At 40.3% G+C, this 23,015-nt stretch overlaps 1 protein-coding gene across 1 annotated transcript in view; it reads right to left on the bottom strand.

Annotated features, from left to right (window-relative positions):
* The window catches only part of sugct (succinyl-CoA:glutarate-CoA transferase), a 384,844-nt gene that overhangs the window by 101,051 nt on the left and 260,778 nt on the right, over positions 1-23,015 (bottom strand). The window contains 1 exon segment of the mRNA XM_052022714.1: positions 5,367-5,430. Within this exon segment, the coding sequence (XP_051878674.1) occupies positions 5,367-5,430 (64 nt within the window).

Here is a 23,015-nt window from a genome sequence, read left to right as displayed (position 1 = left end):
GATCGATCCACCCCTGTGCTTAACAGTTGGAGAGGTGTTCTTTTCATGAAATTCTGCACCCTTTTTTCTCCAAACATACCTTTGCTCATTGCAGCCAAAAAGTTCTATTTTATCTTCATCAGTCCACAGGACTTGTTTCCAAAATGCATCAGGCTTTTTTAGATGTTCCTTTGCAAACTTCTGATGCTGAATTTTGTGGTGAGGACGCAGGAAAGTTTGGAGAAAAAAGGGTGCAGAATTTCATGAAAAGAACACCTCTCCAACTGTTAAGCACGGGGGTGGATCGATCATGCTTTAGGCTTGTGTTGCAGCCAGTGGCACAGGGAACATTTCACTGGTAGAGGGAAGAATGAATTCAATTATATACCAGCAAGTTCTGGAAGCAAACATCACAGTCTGTAAAAAAGCTGAAGATGAAAAGAGGATGGCTTCTACAACAGGATAATGATCTTAAACACATCAAAATCCACAATGGACTACCCTCAAGAGGCACAAGCTGAAGGTTTTGCCATGGACCTCACAGTCCCCCAACCTAAACATCATTGAAAATCTGTGGATAGACCTCTAAAGAGCAGTGCATGCAAGACGGCCCAAGAATCTCACAGAACTAGAAGCCTTTTGCAAGGAAGAATGGGCAAAGATCCCCCAAACAAGAATTGAAAGACTCTTAGCTGGCTACAGAAAGTGTTTACAAGCTGTGATACTTGCCAAAGGGGGTGTTACTAAGTCCTGACCATGCAGGGTGCCCAAACTTTTGCTTCAGGCCCTTTTTTTTGTTATTTTGAAACTGTAAAAGATGGAAATAAAAAAAATCTTGCTTAAAATATTAAAGAAATGTGTTATTTTTAACTTTATGCCTTTTGGAAATCAGGTCATCTTTTACTCGCTTAGCTATTCACAGTAACAGAAATTTTGAACAGGGATGCCCAAACTTTTGCATGCCACTGTATATTTAATACCAGTGGATTAACAATAACAATCAACATTGCTGCATTGAGCATTAATTAGTAATGCTGGATTAACAACTTTATTTCAAATTGCAGGTTTAGCAGCACTGCTTAATATCATAGGATTAATGTCTGTAGTTAGTATTACTGGATTAACAACAGGAATTAATAACGCAGAATTAACAGATATATTTAATATTGCTGGATTAATAGCATGGTTTATTACTGCTGGATAAACATCGGTTATTACCATTGGGTTAACAGCTGTATATAATATGGCTGGATAAACAGCATTACTTCACCTTGTTGTATTAACAAATACATTTAATATTGCTGGCTTAGATGAACTGATTATTACTGATCAACTAATACTACAGTTTAATACTGCTGGATTAACCACTATATTTAATTTTCTGAATTAACAACAATTAATAATTGCTGGATTGACATGTACATTTTCCTTCATTAAGTTAATAGCACTAATTGTCAGTGTACTAACATTGGAGCGTTATACTGCTGGACTAACAGCAATGTTTTAAATCACTGGATTAATAGTGATATTCAATACAACTCATTTAGCTTTAACACTAAATATTGCTGAATTAACTGCACTGCCTAATATTATTGGGTTAAACACTATATTCAACTGAAATAGATCAACAGTTGCATTTAATATTACTGAGTTAACGACACTATTTTAAATCATTGTATCTACAGTGATAGTTAATATCAATTAACAGCAGCACTAAATATTGTTGGATCAACAACACTGTTTAATATAGCCAGATTAACAGTACAAATTGATATTGCTGGAGCAGCAACAATCTTTAATTTTGTTTGATTAACAGGGCACCTTGATATTATTGCATTAGCAGATGTATTTCTGGATTAACAGCACTACCTAATAATATCGGAATAACAGGGTATATTGCATTAATGGCTGTATTCAATATTGATAGACTAACTACTATTTAATATTGTCTTAACTGGTATATTTCATGTTGATAGCTTAATAACATTAATTAATGTTGTTGGGTGAACAGCTTGACTTAATGATGCTGGTTTCAGAACACCATTTAATATCACTGGATTGACAGTATTTATTTTCACTGGGTTAACAAAACAGTTTAATATTGCTGCATTGCTTAATATCACAGGATTAACAACATATAGTGGGATTAACAGCTCTATTGCCACTGGGTTATCATTGGGTTAACAGCTATCTTTAATATCACTACATTAACAGCATTATTTAATGTTCCTGGATTATTATCGCCATTTTAAAACAAATGACTAACAGCATATTGCTGCAATAAGAATTGTATTTAATAGTTCTGGATTGACAGCACCATTTAATGTTCTTGGATTAACAGTACAGCACAATTTCACTGGATTAACGGCAACATTTAATATCACTGAACTAACAGTACTGCTTAATACTTACAGAGCAAATGTTGATTAATGGGATTAGTTCTGAAGGGTAGTTGATGGCCAACACGGATGCAATGGGCCAAAAGGCCTGTTTCTTTGCTGTATGGCTCAATCACTCCATGCGGCCCATCGAGTTTTAGAGCAATCCATCAATCTCATTCCCACACTCATTTCCTCCATACATGCCCATTAACACCTCCCTGACTCTAACACCAACTACTTACCCTTTGGGCAAGGAACACTAGCCAATTAACAACCAGAATGTCCTTGGGATGTGGGAGGAAAGTTGAGCACCCATGCAAGCTCCACACAGACAGCACAAGAGGTTAGGATGGAACCTGGGCTGCTGGAACTGTGAGGCAGCTCCACTACCATTGCACCATTTTCCTCCACAATGACTGAGATCATTTTGGCAGAGGCAGAAGCTCAAGGAGGGGACTGGAAGGCCTCATCTGAGTAATAACGAGGAAACTGTTCCATGATCACAACTCAGCTGACTCGACTGACAACCACTGGTTCCCCAGCAGAGTTGTAAGGAATGGTGCTTTGCAGAACCAGACTGCTTTCTACTCCTAAAGGTTGCTTTCCTGGGCGCAGCCTGCTCTGTTTCTTTGCAGCAAATGTGGGGACAATGTAACATCAAATTCAAATTGCAGAATGATTGTAGGAGGGACAGATAAGGCAATAATATGATCAGGCAGGTTCAGGACAGTAAGTGGGACAACTAGGCAGGTTAATACAATTAGGCAGGTTAATAGAGCTAGGCAGGGTTAGCGATGTTGCGGTTGTACAAGCAAGGACAACATGATCTTCTTGTTTTACAATAAGATGTATTGTCGTGACCTTGTGGGTAGCAACTTCTGAACAAACAGGATGCAGCAACTAGGCTCCTGATAACATTGTGTTTAAGGAACATTGATCACGTATGTTAAGCTCTGTAACGGTATATATTGTCTCGACTCTGTAGGTCAGGTAGAATGGGCCAAAAAACATTCTAGGTCATTCTCCTGATACATCAGTTACGTTGAGCTCTGAAATAAACTGTTTTGCTGTTAATGGACTGACTCCAGCATTGATTTTTAAATCATTCCAACAATGATTGACATCACTTTGGCCAGAGTGCTTTGACTGTGTGCATGCTTTGCTCATAGCACCCTACGATATTAAGATTTAATATCTACAATATGCCATAAGGTACCAATTGCATTAAGGTTGTAATTTAATTTCAGAATGCTTAATCTATGCAACTGAATTTTTAAGCAGACATTTGCAACAATGCAACATTAAACACCCAAATTAACACTGCTGGTTCAACTAACAGTATTTACTCGTACTGTTGGGTTAAAAGCACTCTTCAGTATCAATAGGGTAAAAACATTTCTTAATGTGGTTGAAATAACAAACAACTTTAGAATAACAGCACAAATAAACATTGAATTAACAGCATTATTTAAAACATTGGATTAAAATAATTAGATTAACAGAATTACTAAAGGCTAAGATACAGAAGCCTGAAAGCATGTACCACCAGGATCAAGTACAGCTTCTATCCCGCTGTCCTAAGACTACTGAACGGTTCCCTAGAACGATAAGATGGACTCTTGACCTCACAATCTACCTCATTATGACCTTGCACCTTATTGTCTGCCTGCACTGCACTTTCACAGTAGCTGTGACACTTTATTCTGCATTCTGTATTCTTCCTATATGCATCCTGTACTACCTCAATGCACTGTGTAATGAATTGATCTGTATGAACGGTATGCCAGACAAGTTTTTCACTGTACCTCGGTACATGTGACAATAATAAACCAATTACCGATTAATTACCAAAACTTGTTGATCCTATGATAAGATATCTTAATTAGTCACATGTACATCGAAACACACAGTGAAATGCATCTTTTGTGCAGAGTGTTCTGGGGGCAGCCCACAAGTGTCGCCACGCTTCCGTCGCCAACATAGCATGTCCGTAACTTCCTAACCTGTACGTCTTTGGAACGTGGGAGGAAACCGGAGCACCCGGAGGAAACCCACGCAGACAAGGGGACAACGTACAAATTCCTTACAGACAGCAGCTGGAATTGAACCCGGGTCGGCGGCGCTGTAAAAGCATTACGCTAACCACGACACTACTGTGGTTCTATGCAAAGACCAGTCTGAGCAGTTTAGGAAAACTGATTTGCTGCTAGAATATTTTAATTTTCTTTAAGGGGGACCAACTCTAGACCAGAGGTTTAGAGACAAATGGGCAACATTTTGTCTGTTAACCTCTCTTGTTTTCCATTCCATCACAGATCTTCCCTTTTGTTTGCCCTTCCACTCCCCTTACTTGCCTACGTACTGGTTTCAAACATAACACATGTCTATTCTTTTTCTAGTCATAATGAAAGGTTATCAGCCGGAAACTATAGCTCAATATTTAAATGAAGGCATCGGACAAGTTTGTTTCTGAAAGGGCATGGAAGTATTTTTGGTGATTTCTCTGAGATCCTTGGATTACAACCTTCCCAATGTGGATAATAGCTCCAGTAACGATGGACGACTTTGATACTGTCCTCTAGTGTTCCAAGAGAGATCTACCAATTAGATTCCCAAGTAGAGACTTCTTTTTGGAAGAGTTCTGTGACCCTTTTGGAGTTGTGTGGTCAGTGGGTCACACCTGACTGTAACAGCCTTGCCATAACATCAATCTTCCAAAAGTTCTAGTTCAAGTTCAACAACATTAGCCTGAGCTTTCAGTGTAAAGGGGGAAGTGGTCTACTTACAAACCTAGGTCAGAAAAGTCCCAAAGAAGAAAGCCATAGTAAATACAGAAATTACAAGTGCTTCTATTATTTTTTGAAGATCTTGGCTTGTACAATAAACACTGAAACATTTGTTTATTCTTTTCCTTGCCAAGTAGTGGCCAAATCAGACTAACAACAGAGAGCAGCAGCAAGGGATGTTTGGTTGTGCTTTAACAAAGAGAAGAGACCTTTAACCTACCTGGAACAGCTATGCTCCCTGCAGTTGGATGGTACATTTCTAAAATGAGGTCATTGTGAATAACCTAGAAAAAGAAACAATAAATGTAGTCTTAGCTGCACAGTATGTCAATGTTTTAAACCAAATTGTGACTATTTGGCCACTTATAATTCATGGCTATTCTTACAGAAATCTACTCAGAAAATATATGGACTTCTTCTGTAAAATTCTATAATCCCAGGGAGAGTGGGCAATAATGTTGCAGCCTTGATTCTCATTCCATGTTCTTGTAAGCAGAGCTTCCCACTGGGAGCAGAAAATTGTGGAGAAAGCTCAATTGAATGAAATACTGGCTGTCATATCAAGGCAATCATATCAGTTAAGCAAACACTCTAAAATGCCAACCTTATAATTAAGCATCTAATAATTAATGAGCACTAAACTACTGAAATACCCTGCATCAAAATAAAAACGCATTTAATTGCACATAATGTGCTTATCACCCCCTCGAAGATGCTTCAAGTGTAAATTTTATCTCAATTTTGAGGAAAATTTACTTTAAATTTAATTTTGAAATGTAGAGCATGTATTCATACAAAAATCTTGTTTTATTGGATCTGCTACAATGCCAGCAGTCAGCTGTTTTGGAGCACCTTACACCTTAGACTCAGGAAGCACATTTCACATCAGCACTCTATATTTTTAAAATCAATATGATTGCTCTTCCAAGTATTTTACTAAAATATAATAAATGCTTGCCAAAAATAAAAGATGCAGTGTAGAGTGGAGATGATGCAGTTCATTTTACAGCCCTTCAGGATTATGGTGCTGCTATGTAAAGGCATATTCCTTTGTATACAACAGTTTACCAGCAAAGACCCTTATGAACTAAATGCAGCATTCTTACTTCATATCTCTCCCTTCCTCACTCTCACATATTCTACTCATCTCTCTTAACATTGCTGCTATCTCTCATTGTACAATGTGCCAGATTGTACTTGATCCAGTCCACCACCCATGGCACCCCAATATGATTCTGAGACCCATTCACCTGGAGATCTAGATTCCGTGGTCATCCCATGAGGTGGAGTGAGCTGCAAGCAGTAACTAAGGCTCAGGTGGCCACAACACCCAAAAGCCCTAATAACCTCTTGACAGATCATTACTGTCAATGGCCTTTCTAATAGTTTTACAGCTGCGGTCAATGACAGTCTTAAATACTGTATCTCTGCCAACCAGAGACCTTTAATAAGTGCTTCAAACTTGATAAAATAACTGAAAAAAATGTATTTACAAATACCTTAAACAACCAAAAATTAATTGAAACATTAAGATAAAATAAACTGTTTTAATCAAGGTTGGTGATCCTATTCTTGGGAATGGGGTCGCTCTACTTATCCCAGCACCAGTGGTTTGCTGGACTCGGTGGTAAATGCAGCACCAGAACAGGTGATTTGATGTAGAATGAAAACAAAAAACCTGAAAATCCTCAGGAGGTCAGGCCACAGCTGTGGGGAGAGAAACAGAGGCAATGGTTCGGGTCAAGGACCCTTCATCAGGAGAGCTCTGACAAGGGTCTTCGATCTGAAACACTGCCTCTGTTTTTCTTCCTACACATGCGGCCTGACCTTCTGAGTATCTTCAGTTTTTATTTTTTGATTTTGACTGGGAGATTAGATGTGTCAGACCTCCTGCTTGACACTGACTTCCATGTTTCAATGTGCAGGTGTGTAAACCACAAATGAAGTGGCCCACGAGGAGGTCAATGCCAATGGTTCTCCACAGTGAATACAACCCTAGCCCAATGTCCATCTCTATCCTTGCTGCAACTGGTCATCTCACATACGCACTGACCATTTCTTTCCTGTAAACTGCAATTCATTCCTTAAATCCTTACATTGCTTCATCTTCTTCTTCTCCTTAATAAATACACCTTAACATTTGTTCACAATTTCTGGGCCCAGAATCTATTTTTGTCTCATTAGACCTCTACAGAATATTTGAAATGTATTATAATGTTACTAAACAGATTAGTTAACAGATAATTTGGAACTTTGATTTCCTGCAGGAAAAAAATCAGATTTGATTTATCGGGTATATTTCACAGCTTGAGGTAATTTTAGGACACTGAAACCTAGTAATAAATTAAGTGATAGTGTACCTTTTCATATGGGCAATGATTTCCAGGTAAGAAAGAATAGTTAGGTAATTCCTAAGCCATTGTAAATTGTACTCATAAAATAGCCATGAAGTTATATGATACCATCATATTTGCCTGCTTCATAATCTTAATCAATATTCAGCACATCTACTTGGCACAGCAAAGAATGAGGATTCAACAGATGAAAATACAGGTCCTTAATAAGAACCTTATATCAGATTTAGATAGTGTGCTGGGAGAGTACTGTATAATTATTTTGATCCTTAAAACACATTCATCATTTAAAAGGTTTGATTGTTGCTGATCTTCAGTCTACACAGTCATTGCTGTGCTTAACGATACCAAATTTCATCAGTTTTATCCAGTGGAAACATGCCCATCAGCTCATTTATTACTAAATGGGAGAGGGGGCAGATTAGCCGACATACTGAATTAGAAAACTAACATCTGCATCTATTCTATGCATAAATCGCACAAAGAAACTCTTTTATGCATGTGGTGAAATGTTTCCAACCATATCCTGGCCAGCAGGAAATTTAGAGATAAGAGATAAGATATCTTTATTAGTCACATGTACATCGAAACACACAGTGAAATGTGTCTTTTGCATAGAGTGTTTCTGGGGGCAGCTCGCAAGTGTTGCCACACTTCCAGCGCCAACAAGGCATGTCACAACTTCCTAACCGATATGTCTTTGGAATGTGGGAGGAAACCGGAGCACCCGGAGGAAACCCACGCAGACACAGGGAGAACGTACAAACTCCTTACAGACAGTGGCTGGAATTGAACCTGGGTTGCTGGAGCTAATTGCTACAATACCATGCCTGTCATGATTCACATCATGTGGGTGTCATCACCCTGACATCATAGTGCATGTTTCTGTCTTGCCAAGGGAGGACATTCTCTCTTCTCACCTCTCCTATCGGTTAAAAGATACAAAAGCCTGAAAGCACGTACCACCAGGCTCACGGACAGCTTCTATCCCACTGTTATGAGACTATAGAATTCATCTCTTGTAGGATAAGATGGATTCTTGACCTTACAATCTACCTCATTATGGCCTTGCACCTTATCGTCTGCCTGCACTGCACTTTCTCTGTAACTCTAACACTTTATTCTGCATTCTGTTATTGTTTTCCCTTGTACTACCTCAATGCACTGTGTAATGAATTGATCTGTATGGACAGTATGCAAGGCAAAGTTTTTCACTGCAGTTGTGAAAATAATAAACCAGCCAATTTACCAATTTAGCAAAAGGGATCAAAATACTCTTGGTGAAGCAGCCAGCATAATCAAAGACCCCACCCACCCGGGTCAGTCTCTCTTCTCTCCTCTCCCATCAGGCAGAAGATACAGGAGCCTGAGGGCACGTACCACCAGGCTCAAAGGCAGCTTCTATCCCATAGTGATAAGACTATTGAACGGTTCCCTTATACGATGAGATGGACTCTTGACCTCATAATCTACCTTATTTGACCTTGCACCTTATTGTCTACCTGCAATGCACTTCCCTGTAGCTGTGACACTTTACTTTGTATCCTATTATTGTTTTTACCCTGTACTACAATGCACTGTGTAATGAATTGATCTGTACGAACGGTATGCAAGACAAGTTTTTCACTGTACCTTGGTACATGTGACAATAATAAGCCAACACCAATACTCTGACCTACCACCTTCATCTTTCACATTCAGCTAATCCAAGAGCAAACAATACAGCAAGTCGGAAACCATACACTAGAACAGGCATTTTATATCCATTGCGCCCTGTACTGATTTTCATGCGCTACCTTTTTGCAAATAGGCAAAACTGTGAAAGAAGTTGAGATCTGGGGCCCCAGTGCTTCCAGTAGCCTGTCTCAACATGGAGCATGATAGCATGGTGTCATGCTCTGAAGCATGATGTACAGAAAGTGGTAGGTTCCATCACAGCCCTTTGCACCATTTCACCCCCTCCCCTGCCAGATATCCCTTATGTGCCCATGTTCCTCATTTCCCCTCAGTGCTCTCTATTTTACTCCCTCTCTCCATTTTCCTTCTATTTCATGATAAGCCATGTGGTTGCCATAGAGAGTATAATTTTACCATGTGGATATGCTTCTGGGCAGACAGTGCAACAATGAAAAGGTGGTTACAAGTGAAAGCACAACTGTATTCTACCGCTCGTAAATGAGAGAAAACCACAAAAGTCATTTTGTAATATGAAGTTCTCCTAATTTTTCACTGTTTACCCTGATTTAGCAGCATCGACTCAGCATGGCATTTTTCATCTCTTTTATTCTACATCACTGCATAGTCAAGACCTACCCCACTAACACCAAATGTGCTCATTTACATTTCTCTTACATTCCATTTAAAGTAGCCCTTTTAGCAGAGTGAACTATAATTCTGTAAATGTAAAATAAAAGACAAAATAGATGAAAGGATACTTTGATTAGTGTCTTGCATAAGCCTTCAATTACACATTAACTATTTACATGTTACCATCTTTTTAGTTTTGGCTGCATCTGTGGAAGGGGAAACCGAGTTAATACTTCAGGTCAAAGACCATTCCTCTGAACTTATTTCTATCAAAGGGTCTTTGGCTTGATACATTAAATCTGTTTCTCTTTCCACTAAGTATTTCCAGCACTTTCTGCTTGTCCTTTAAATTCCCTGTTTTATTCTTACTTTTAGCTCCCCTTGATTAGTTCCCCGATAGCAAAGACATTCCAGATATAAAATAATATCACTACCTAGTTGGAACAGTGGGTATGTCAGATCTTTCCTGCATGTACTAAGAGCAACTGAAGGTATCTGAATGCACAATACTTGGCGTAGAGAACATGGGTACAAGTACTTGAATGACATGATTTGTAAGAAATTTGATCTATTACAACAAACATTTGTTGCTAGTTTACCTGAAAGGGGAACAGAGTTGAATTTTTGTATTAATTTTTGCCCCTATAACAGTGGATCGATAGTCATCAAGAGTTTAAGCTCCATTGCTCTGCAGCTCTACCTATGTTCACCATGCACTACATATTAGAAGATGCTACAGACCTAGACCACACTAACTTACATATTCCTTCAATCAGAATTGAGGCTGTGCTAATCTGGGTGAAATTTACATTATGGGAATAAATTCTTCAGCTGCTATATTTACGGCTTTAGGTAATCTAAGGAAACCAAAGAAATTCTTCAAATGATCGGAGTAATTCCGGTACAACATGTAATTGTGGGCTGGAAATGCATTAGCCACATTTTCAAAGTTTTCATCAGCAACGTTGGGCACAACTTCCAGTCTGAGGCAACTTTTTGTATGTACTGAATGCAGAAATTGTACACGATACAATTAATTTTAGGGTAGTTGATTTGAAATATTAATTGCATTTTGAAATTAATATAAGATTATTTGAAAATTGCCCACTTTGATTTTGTTTTAAGGTTAATCTGTTCACTTGCTGTGGAAATCTGCCTCAGAATGCTACACTTTTTAATCAGCAGGGGGCATAGTCCTTCTTATTCCTGCTTTTGGATGCCACAGTGATATCATTCCACCCAAAGCACCCCTGAGATCGAAACGAGAAGCAAGAGCTAAAACAGGAATGTACTGACAAGCCCCACACAAAATGCTAACAGGCCTTTTCCCTTTCAGATGCTGACTGGTCTGCTGTGTATTTCTGCTTTTACTAATGCCATAAACAAGATGCCTCTAACGTTTCAGAGGACTACAATTATGTGTGAGATATTGGTATTGGTATTGGTTTATTATTGTCACTTGTACCAAGGTACAGTGAAAAACTTGTCTTGCATATTGATCGTACAGGTCAATTCATTACACGGTGCTGTTACATTGGGTTAGTGCAGAGTGCATTGATGTAGTACAGGTAAAAACAAAAACCGTACAGAGTAAAATGTCACAGCTACAGAGAAAGTGCAGTGCAATATGGTGCCAGGTCACAACAAGGTAGATCGTGAGGTCATAGTTCATCTCATCGTATAAGGGAACCGTTCAATAGTCTTATCACAGTGGGATAGAAGCTGTCCTTAAGCCTGGCGGTATGTGCCCTCAGGCTCCTGTATCTTCTACCTGATGGAAGAGGAGAGAAGAGAGGATGACCCAGGTGGATGGGGGTCTTTGATTATGCTGGCTGCTTCACCAAGACAGTGAGAGGTAAAGACAGAGTCCAAGGAGGGGAGGCAAATATATAGGGGCAAATTGAAGCCAATAGAACTGAACTATAGAAGCAAAGTTCAACCTGCCTATGCTATTGCATTAGCTACAACTGAGGACAACATTTGACTCATTTTGATGTGTTACTAAGATTGAGCCCTCAATGTTTTCTGTTTTTCTCCAACACTCCGTCATTTAATTGGTAATTGGTTTATTATTGTCACATGTACCGAGGTACAGTGAAAAAACTGCCTTGCATACTGCCATTCAGATCATTTCATTACATCAGTGCATTGAGGTTGTACAAGGTGAAATAACGGAATGCAGAATAATGTGTTACAGTTACAGAGAAAGTGCAGTGCAGGTAGACAATAAGGTGCAAGGTCATAATGAGGTAGATTGTGAGGTCAAAATGTCCATATTTTTGTACTAGGGAACTGTTCAATAGTCTTATAACAGCAGGATAGAAGCTGTTCTTGAGCCTGGTGGTACGTGCTTTCACGCTTTTGTACCTTCTGTCCAATGGGAGGGGCAAGAAGAGAGAATGTCCGGGGTGGGAGGGATCTTTGATTATGTTGGCTGCTTTACCGAGGCAGCAAGAACTGTAGACAGAGTCCATGGAGGTTTCTGTGATGTGCTGGGCTGTGTCCACAACCCTCTGCAGTTTCTTGCGGTCCCGGGCAGAGCAGTTACCACACCAAGCCGTGATGCATCCGGATAGGATGCTTTCTATGGTGCATCGATAAAAATTGGTGAGGGTCAAAAGGGGACATGGCAAATTTCCTTAGCCTCCTGAGGTGCTGGTGAGCTTTCTTGGCCATGGCGTCTATGTGGTTGGACCAGGACAGGCTATTGGTGGTGTTCATTCCTAGGAACTTGAAGCTCTCAACCCTCTCGACATCAGATGGCTTCCTCAGTGTCTTATCACCCTGGCAATCCCACTCTATCAGAGATATTCCCCTTGTCCTATCCGTCCCTCCCGCTCCACTTCCACTACTGTGTACCACTTAAAACTACTGTGTATTCTCTCTTTTCCGGTTTTAATAAAGGGTTTTTGACCTGAAGCAGTTATCTCTGTTTCTGTTTCCACATTTGCTGTCTGACCTGCTGAATGCTTCCAACATTTTTCTGTCTTTATTTTATAACTGAGATGCATGCTGGGAGAGAGGTCTGATATGCCACAGAGAGGAGTTGGGCGCTCTGATAAGAAGAGACATGCCAGAGTCACAGTTTCCGTCACAGGAAAAGATGGCAGGAAACGGCTTGTGCTGTGCATTATTTCACATGCAGTTACATAGATCTAAACACGCAAACACTTACACACATTCACACGCAGTAACACAGACACATACTTGCAAACTGTTAACCATACTGTCCTTGAGCCTGGGATGTACCACCAGGTTCAAGGGCAGCTTCTGGTGGAACCAGGTTTTATAAACCGCAGCAAACTCCTGCCAATAGCACCTGGCCTTATCCATTGATCACAATTGCAAGGATGACTAGATCATAGAACACTTTTTAGTGTACCTAAGGTAGGGGGAAACCTAACAACCCCGAAATTCTCAGACTTTCATGAACATTAGGGTGACCTATAGCTCTGTTTCAATGCTTTTAAAAGATAGCAAAATAATTTTTGAGCTAAAATGGGTAAAATACCAGGTGTTATACATGTGGTCCATATGGTCTACTAAACTAGTTTCAATCTCCTAAGGGTCTGGAGAGAAATTACGCATTTCTTCTCCCCCATAATTGGACTTGGCTATTTTTCCCATCAGGAGATTATAAGACTGATGGCGCACATCTGTGTATGGGTGATACAGGTACCTACTTACTGTGTCCAGGCATCCCATTTCTGTTCAGCAGTTTCAGGGCCACAGTTCTTTACCTGGCCTACATTGTCATATATTTATTTTATTTGGTAAATTGGTTTATTATTGTCACATGTACTGAGGTACAGTGAAAAACTTGTCTTGCATACTGTTCGTACAGATCTTTGCATTGAGGTAGTACAAGGGAAAACAATAACAGAATGCAGAATAAAGTGTTACAGTTACAGAGAAAGTGCAGTGCAGGCAGACAATAAGGTGCAAGGTCATAACAAGGTAGATTGTGAGGTCAAGAGCCCATTTTATCATACTAGGGAATCCAATCTTTGTATGAGAATGATCAAAACATAACATGAAGCAGGTAAAAAGTACCATGTAAAATTCTTCATAGGACAGACTGGGTAGAAATACTGTGCAGGAAATAGCAGATGCGTTAAGTTCATTCTTCATACAGTTTCCATGAATGAAGATGGTGGATGAGTTCCAGATTCCAACTAACTTGAGAATTAATAGTTTTGTGCTTAGGAAAATATGTGTTCAGAAGAAATAGAAAGCAATAAATAAATACAGGACATCTGGGCCAGAAATGATGCATCCTAGAATTCCCAAGGAAATGAGTGAGGAAGCAGGTGAGATTCCAGTGAATGGTTCTTCATTCCTATGGGGCTGTCTGTGTAATGGACAGATGGCAGAGATTAAGATGAACAACAGTGGTTTGAGGAAAGTCAAGATGTCATCCAGAGGCTCCATTTGTCACATCTCTGTCCAGAAGAGGTAACAAATGACAGAATCCAATTGGCTCAGAGAAAGAGGTAACATGACCGCCTCAAGCATGGACCATAGGTCCAGTGGTCATGGAGGTGAGAACTAACTCTCACCTGATAGACTTCCTAGGTTTCCAGTAATTTTAAGAACCTGTGATCCAGGTCAGTTTACGTAGGTGAAAAAAGGGGCCCAAGAGAATTCCAGGGTCCTAATTCAGAAATTTTCACTGGAATCTCACCTGCTTCCTTACTCATTTCCTTGGGAATTCCAGGATGTATCATGTCAATTTTATGAAGAAGCCCAATCAGCTATAGAACTTAACTTTAAGGGGAAAAAGGCAGGGATCACCCATCACTGGCTTTGCCATTCAGACATCTAGAACTGCATTATTTGTGTATTAGAACCATAGAACAATACAGCACGATACAGGCCCTTCGGCCCACCATGTTGTGCCACCCTTCAAACCACACCTAAGACTATCGAACCCCTTCCTCCCACATATCCCTCTATCTTAAATTCCTCCATATGCTTATCTAACAATCTCTTGAACTTGACCAACGTATCAGCCTCCACCACCACCACCCCAGGCAGCACGTTCCATGCACCAACCATTCTCTGGGTGAAAAACCTCCCTCTGACATCTCCCTTGAACTTCCCACCCACTTTAAAGCCATGTCCTCTTGTTTTGAGCATTGGTGCCCTGGGAAAGAGGCACTGGCTGTCCACTCTATCTATTCCTCTTAATATCTTGTATACCTCTCTCATGTTGTCTGTTTTCATGTATTGTTCTGGTGTAGGTGCTGGATACACTGAAGGAGTAATGCTCCAGCTGTTTGCACTCAGTCAAGGTTTTCACTGTACCTCGGTACAAGTGGCAATAATAAACCAATACCAATACCAATACTGGCACAGTGGGGATAACACATTTTCGGAGCCATTCTTTTTAAGAGAAGCCTTCTTGAGTAGCTGATGATAGTGAAAGACATCCCAATACTTATAAAAACAGAGCAAACAAATCATGGATTACAGACTAATTATATTGATACTAGAGACACAGATATATCCAAATTATTTTATTTTATATAATTTCAGAAATTACAGCATAATCTTTGTTCTCACACTACTCCTTCAACAACTGTCTAATTCGATTTCCTGCCTTTTCCTTACATTCCTTTCAAATGCAGCATCTTCCTAGAGTCAGATTAAAGATCACACAGCTCTCAAGGGATGGTTAGCACTGGTTTGGAAACAATAGGTCACTTTTCAGATAATTTACTTCGATGCTTTGAGGCTGAAAATAAACAAAGTTCATGGCCAAAGGTTGTCCAGCAGATTTAATTTACATTGATATAGTTCAGCTCTGCCTTCAAAGTATTCAGTATGAAAGCAGAATGTGGATCAAAAATTTAAAGAGAGAAAACTGCTATTTCAGCCCATGGCCGAAAAAAAAATGTATATGGAGAGAGAGAGAAAGAGAGGGAGAGAGAGAGAGAGAAAAATACAAAAGCCTTGTATATTTATATAGATATGTAAGATGATATGCTGATCATGAGTGTGTAATTCATTATATTTAGGTTAAGAGCAATGTTATATGGTAGGTGACAAGTTGATGTGGTGCTGCTTTCAATCTCAGTAGCCTCCAGAACTGGGTTAACAGCAGACATGCATCATCAATGGGTATTCTAATAGCAACAATTAACATGAGCTGCAACTGCTCAAACTTCTTATTCTGCTGCCTTGAGTAATTTAAAATTGATTAAGAGGCCTGCCTTCTCCCAACTCCCAGGAAATAAAGGATGTATCTATTAATTTTTCCAAAAAAGAACACTACAGAGGATTGTAAATGGCAAGATATTTGTCACATAATATCACAGCTGGGGAGCTGTGATCAATTTAACACATCCACTTATTCCCACTGACTGAGACGGAATGTAGATCAGATATCCAAAATTGCTTTTATTGGCAATGGCTCCACACATAACAGTTAAGACTGTCTCACACAGATCCGGCTTAAACAGGACACTTACATATTTAAGTCCTTCTCTAGACTAATGAAAGGAGATAGTGTCAAACATAACTTTTATGTAACCTACAACAGAAACTTAATTCCAGATTGTGTCCAGCTGATTCCATTCACCACAATGCAGAGAAGGATCCCAAATTAGGATCAGTTTCTTTTTAATAATGCTTAATAAATTGTTTTTGTGAATAATGTGGTATTCAAGCATAGCTAAAAGCTTTGGCTGTAAATGGAAACTGGACACATACAGGAAATAACCATGTTTACAGCACTTGATCTGCCCAGCTAAATTCATTTAAGCAAGCCAATTACATTGTGATTTTGATTAAATAATCTTAAAGATTAGAGATTTTTGAAGAATGATAATAAAACTAGTTAACTGTCAGCAACTGTTGCTAATAGCTGGCAAGCAAGCTTCCTATTAATTTTTAAACCCGAAATATGATAATTTGGTGTCAAAATAAGTTTAGTTTAATCTTAACAATATCAGTTCAGATTTGTTACTTATTTTCTATGGAAGAATGTTTAAAGCAAAAGTTCACAAGGTGAGAGTGTATGAGATAATATGAATGAGTGCAGATGTGTGTTGGTAGAATCTGAAAGTCCAAACAAACAATTTGCAGTTTTAGCAATGATTCTCACTCCAAAATTGAAGGAGCTTTTACGGCACTAAGTATGTAATGGATCAACAAAACCCCAGATATGAACGTACTAAATATATTTTTTTCAAATACCTTAAACAAACAAATCAATAAAACAGGGTGGCAGGTTTGTTGTATGAAGAGGAATTGAGCCAACTAAGCCTGTAGTCTCTTGTGTTTAGAAAAATGAGAGGTGATTGCATTGAAACAACCTTAAGGGTAAATGCGGATTTGATATTTTCCTTTGCTGGAGTATCTGGAACTGGGTCACAGTCCCAAAATAAAGAGTTGGCCATTCACATCGGAGAAAATAAGAGATGTTTTCACCCAGAGAATGGTGGATCTTTAGAATTCTTTACCAATGAGGGCTATGGGGGTTCTCTTACTCAGCATATTCAAGACCAGAGAATGATAGATTTTTAGGTTTTTACGGGAATTTTAGGGATATGGGGTCGACACAGAAAAGTGGCACAGTACCAATGAGGTGCCAAATGGCCTACTCCTGTTTCTATTTGTAACTTCTTGTTTTCATCTACACAGCTTGTGGCACCCCCCAACTCCATGTCATCAGCTACCATGGCTAGACAAATGATTGTGCCTTATGCATTAATTGAGTGAGTACCTGTACTATTAATGGTGCTCTACATTGCCCATCTCAAGAAGCTCAATATGCTGGCCTTAAGGAGTTGAAAGAAATGTCAGTTTTCAGATGAGAGTCAATTGTAATAATTTAAATGCTCTATTGCATTGGTTAAACTAGAGATCCGCAGGTTGTTCCTTATGTACTGTGTTGCCAATAACTATAAGAATGGGATTGATGTTTCAATTGACAGAAAGAAGAGCAAGGAGTATAGTTAGATTACAAACCTCATTTTTACCCATGGTAATAGAAGGAGTGAATTCAGTTCTGCCTTTGGATGAAAGGGGTTGTGTGTCCAGACCTTATAGACTGCCATGACGGGGCCAAATTTATCACAGTGTTCTGCCACTGAACTCTCCATGAAGTCCAATGGTGGGACTCAGGCTTGCTGGCATTTCCCAGCATTATACGGGAGAACCCGTCCCATATCCGATATTGGTCAATCCTGCTTTGGCATCAGAGACTCATTGATCTGAATTGGGATTCTAAACTGGAATATAAAGAGGCAAAGAGGAAGATAATGCTTTTCATTATTTCACTGGTTTTAATTATTTGTGTTTTATTTGTTGTCAGTTAATTTTCAGAACATTTAAAAAAATTATTTACATCAATTTTAATAGCTGTTAAATGTTTCTGAATAACTGTTAAAAAGTGTTAAATTTGACGACAGCCTTTGTTTTCTGTGAAAGACCATCAGGTGTTATGTGGGTAGCGCAACAACACCATGCCACCCATGACCTTGAGAGTGCGGAGGGTCAGTGAGATTGGCCCTCTACATCTGGTCCAGGTAAGTCCATGCATGTGGGGACCACTGGTGGCAAATTTGGGCGGCATATTCCTCACAAGGCTTTTAAATAAAAAGCAAAAGAAAACTGCAGCTGCTGAAATTTTGAAACAGAAACAGAAAATAAGTGCCGTTTTTCTCTCCACAGCTTGCCTGGACATTTTCAGTGTCTTTTGTGTTTATATTCTTAAAGTCAGTTCTCATTGTTAATTCATTTCAACTGAGTAGTTTCACCCAGAGAGATGTTACAATGAGGAACACACTGCCAAGAGGAGTGGTTGAGTCAAACACAATAGATGCACTTAAGGTAGATAAGACCATGTTAGATTAGAAGACTTGTTTGGAGGATAAATATTGTCATGGATCAGTTGGGTCAAATCACCTGGTATCTGTACCACACATTGTACGCACAATAAAGTACTGAAGCATTCCTTCATCCATTTCCCATGTATGGAGCAGTTTGAAGAGCAAGTCTCACAGCTGAGCTAATTGGGCAGCAGCAGCCAATAAAGAGAAGGTAAGCTCAAGTGGAGTGGCCATTGTGTGCGTGGCTCAGTGTAAGAGTGGGACCTTGAGGCTTTGGCTCAAGAGGCTTCGGCATGAGGAGGCAGAGGCAGTGAGTGGAGACTACGGTGAGGTTCTGGTAAATTCTCTTTCCTTCTTTGTTATTGCACAGTTAGAGCAGTGGGAATGGCTGTCAGGGCAGTGGTGTGCTCCTCTTGCGGGATGTGGGAAGTCAGGGAGGCCTCCAGTGTCCCTGATGACTACACCTGCGAGAAGTGCATCCGGTTGTAGCTCCTTACAGACCGTGTTAGGGAACTGGAGCTAGATGAACTCTGGATCATTCAGGAAACTGAGGAGCTGATAGACAGGAGTTACCAGGAGACAGTCACACCTAGGGTGCAGGGTGCAGGTAGCTGGGTGACCATCAGGGGAATGAAAGGGAATAGGCCGTCAGTACCGGGTATCCCTGTGGCCGTTCCCCTTAATATCGTTTTGGATACTGTTGGGGGGGGGGGGGGGGGGGGGGAGAACAACCTACCAGGGGAAAGCCACAGCAGAAGATCTCTGGCACTGAGTCTGACTCCGTGGCACAGAAGGGAAGGAGGGAGAAGAGGAGAGCAGTAGTGGTGGGGATTCACTGGTTTGGGGAACAAACAGCATATTCTGTGGACGAGAACGAGACTCCCGGATGGTATGTTGTTTCCCAGGTGCCAGGGTCAGAGACGTCTCAGATCGAGTCCACAGCATTCTTAATAGGGAGGGTGAGCAGCCAGAAGTTGTGGTCCACATTGGTACCAACGACATAGATAGGAAAAGGGATGAGGTCCTTAAGAGGGAATATAAGGAGTTAGGAAGGAAGCTAAAAAGCAGAACCTCAAGGGTGGTAACCTCTGGATTGCTGCCTGTGCCATGCGCCAGTGAGGGTAAGAATAGGAAGATATGACAGACGAATGCTTAGCTGAAGAGTTGGTGCGGGGGCAGGGTTTCAGGTTTGTGGATCACTGGGATCTCTTCTGGGGAAGGTATGCCCTGGACAAAAGGGACGGGTTACACCTGAACTCAAGAGGAACCAATGTCCTTGCGGGCAGGTTTGCTAGAGCTGTTGGGGAGGGCTTAAACTTGGTTGGCAGGGGAATGGGAATCAGAGTGTTAGGTCAGATGATGGAGCAGTTGGTGTAAAGGTCGATGCATTTGCAGAGAAACTGTGAAGAAGGATAGACAGTGGATAGGGTATAAACGCAGTCAGTTGGATGGCTTGAAATGTGTTTACTTTAATGCAAGAAGTATTGAGAATAAGGGTGATGAACTCAGAGCATGGATCAGTACGTGGAATTATGATGTTGTGGCCATTATGGAGACGTGGCTGTCGCAAGGGCAGGATTGGCTGCTTGAGGTTCCAGGGTTCAGATGTTTCAAAAGGGATAGGGAGGGAGGTAAAAAAGGTGGGGGAGTGGCTTTGCTAATCAGAGATAGTATCACAGCTGCAGAGAGGGAGGATGTCATGGAGGGATCGTCTATTGAGTCGGTGTGGGTAGAAGTCAGAAACAGGAATGGAGCGATCACTCTATTAGGTGTATTCTATAGGCCCCCAGTAGCCACCAGGACACTGAGGAGCAGATCGGGAGGCAGATTTTGGAAAGGTGCAAAAATAACAGGGTTGTTGTCTTGGGAGACTTCAACCTCCCTAATACTGACTGGCACCTCCTTAGTGCAAAAGGTTTAGATGGGGGAGAATTTGTTACGTGTGTCCAGTAAGGATTCCTGACACAGTATGAGGATAGGCCGACTATAGACATGATGCAGAGTTGGGCAGAGAAGTGGCAGATGGAGTTCAATCTGAAAAGTGTGAAGTGATACATTTTGGAAGAAAGAACCTGACAGTGGAGTACAATGGCAGGTTAATAGCAGGATTCTTAGAAGTGTGGAGGAAAAGAGAGATCTTAGGGTCCAAGTCCGTAGATCCCTCAAAGTTGCAGCGCAAGTTGATAGGGTGGTGAAGAAGGCATATGGTGTGCTGGCCTTCATTAGTCGGGGCACTGAGTTCAAGAGCCATGAGGTAATGTTGCAACTCTATAAAACTCTAGTTAGATCACATTGTTCAATTCTGGTCAGCTCATTATAGGAAGGACATGAAAGCTTTAGAGAGGGTGCAGAGGAGACTTACCAGGATGCTACCTGGATTAGAGAACGTGACTTATCAGGAAATGTTGAGCGAGTTAGGGCTTTTGGTATTGGTATGGGTTTATTGTTGTCACTTGTACCGAGGTACAGTGAAAAGCTTTTCTCTTTGGCGTGACATCATTAAGAGGTAACTTGATAGAAGTGTATAACTTTGTGAGGGGCATAGACAGAGTGGACAGCCAGCACCTTTTCCCCAGGGTGGCAATGGCAAATACCAGAGGACATCAGTTTAAGGTGAGTGGAGGAAAGTTTAGGGGAGATGGCAGAAGTAGGTATTTTACACAGAGAGTAGTGGGTGCCTGGAACGCACTGCCGGGGGTGGTGGTAGAGGCTGACACAATAGGCACATTTAAAAGACTCTTAGACAGGCACATGGATGTAAGAAAAATGGAGAGTTATGGGCTGTGTAGGAGGGAAGGATTAGATTGATCAGCGAGTAGGTGTTTATAAAGATCGGCACAACGTCGTGGGCTGAGGGGCCGGTACTGTGCTGTACTGTTCTATGTATGCCTTAACCTCTTTATGGAATGTTAATTCTCATATTCTGTCAAACAGAGTATGTTCCCTTAACCCACCTCTCTGTCTCTTACTTCTCAAGCAATAACATAATTTTCAAAACCACTGGCATTCTTCCTAAATCAAGTGTGCTTTCAAAAATACTAACTAAGCACAGCTTGAATTTCCATACCAATTTTTCGTAATAGCTGGTGATGGTAACCATCAAGGCTTGGAGGTCTATCTATCCCATGCCCAAGGATTTTCTCATTATCATTATTTTAGAACATAGAACACCACAGCACAGTACAGGCCCTTTGGCCCACAATGTTGTGCTGACATTTTATCCTGCTCTAAGATCTATCTAACCCTTCCCTCCCACATCGCCCCCTATTTTGCCATCATTCATTTTTTTTTCTGGTTGTCTTATTTTTAGTTTTCTTTATTATTTTGTTCTCTTTTTCTACTGTGAAGAAAGATGCAACATACCCATTTTAACAAGCATGGCATTTCTCCATTGTTTACTGTAGTATTGCTCACACTTGTCTTTAATAGGCTCACATTTGCCTTTTCCATTTTCCCTTAATATGCTTATAAAAATTAATTGCTAACTTTGATATCTCTTGCATTTTTCATGTTTTTTTTTGCATCACGTTATAGTTTCTACCCTTTTGTTACATCTTACTGCTCTCCCAGTTTGCTGCATTTTCCTTAGACAAACCTTTCTTTTTTGTCTTGAAACTGTTTCTTGCCCTCATTTGTTGACTATGAATACTTATTTGTATAAGTAAATCATCTGCTAGGGCAGACACAAGAGATTGCAGATGCCGGAATCTGAAGCAAAAGATATGTACTGCTGGACGAACTCAGTGGGTCAAGCAGGGTGTCGACCCGAAATGTTGACCACCCCTTTGTCTCCCCAGATATTGCTTGACCTGCTGAGTTCTTCCAGTGGTTTATCTTTTGGTCTAATTCTTCTGCCATTTACAGCATATACTGACCATGCATGATATGAAATAACCAGTTAATCTACAAACAATCATTAGCAGTTCAGCCCAGTTAATTGGAGTCAGTTTATGTCTCAGCTTTTTGAAATTTCCCTTACTTAAGTTTAAAACCTTGGTTTGTGATTCTTCCATCTTACTCTTAAACATAAAATCAAACTCTGACAGAGCAGACACTAAATTCATGAGAAACTTTCCACTTAAATAATGATAATGAGAAAACCCTTGGGTATGAGATAGATACATCTCCAAGCCTAATTAGTACACATTTAGTGCAAGTGACTGGGGACATATTTACTGTATTTTTCTACTTCATTTTAAGAAGATTCATCCATTTGCAAAGTTCTGCACCTTTATGCGTGCATGTGGCTGTGTGCACCTGAATGTCCAAACAAAAGGACAGTTTAAAGTTTTAGCAATAATTCTTCCACTTTACTATATTCACCTCATAACAGGAGAGTATTTTGTAGCCTCTAACGTCTGGTGATTAAAC

Source organism: Pristis pectinata, chromosome 9, assembly GCF_009764475.1.
Source record: "Pristis pectinata isolate sPriPec2 chromosome 9, sPriPec2.1.pri, whole genome shotgun sequence".
In the NCBI taxonomy this organism is placed as follows: Eukaryota; Metazoa; Chordata; class Chondrichthyes; order Rhinopristiformes; family Pristidae; genus Pristis; species Pristis pectinata.
The sequence above is the reverse complement of the archived record's forward strand: the minus strand, read 5'-3'. Positions and strand labels throughout refer to the sequence as shown.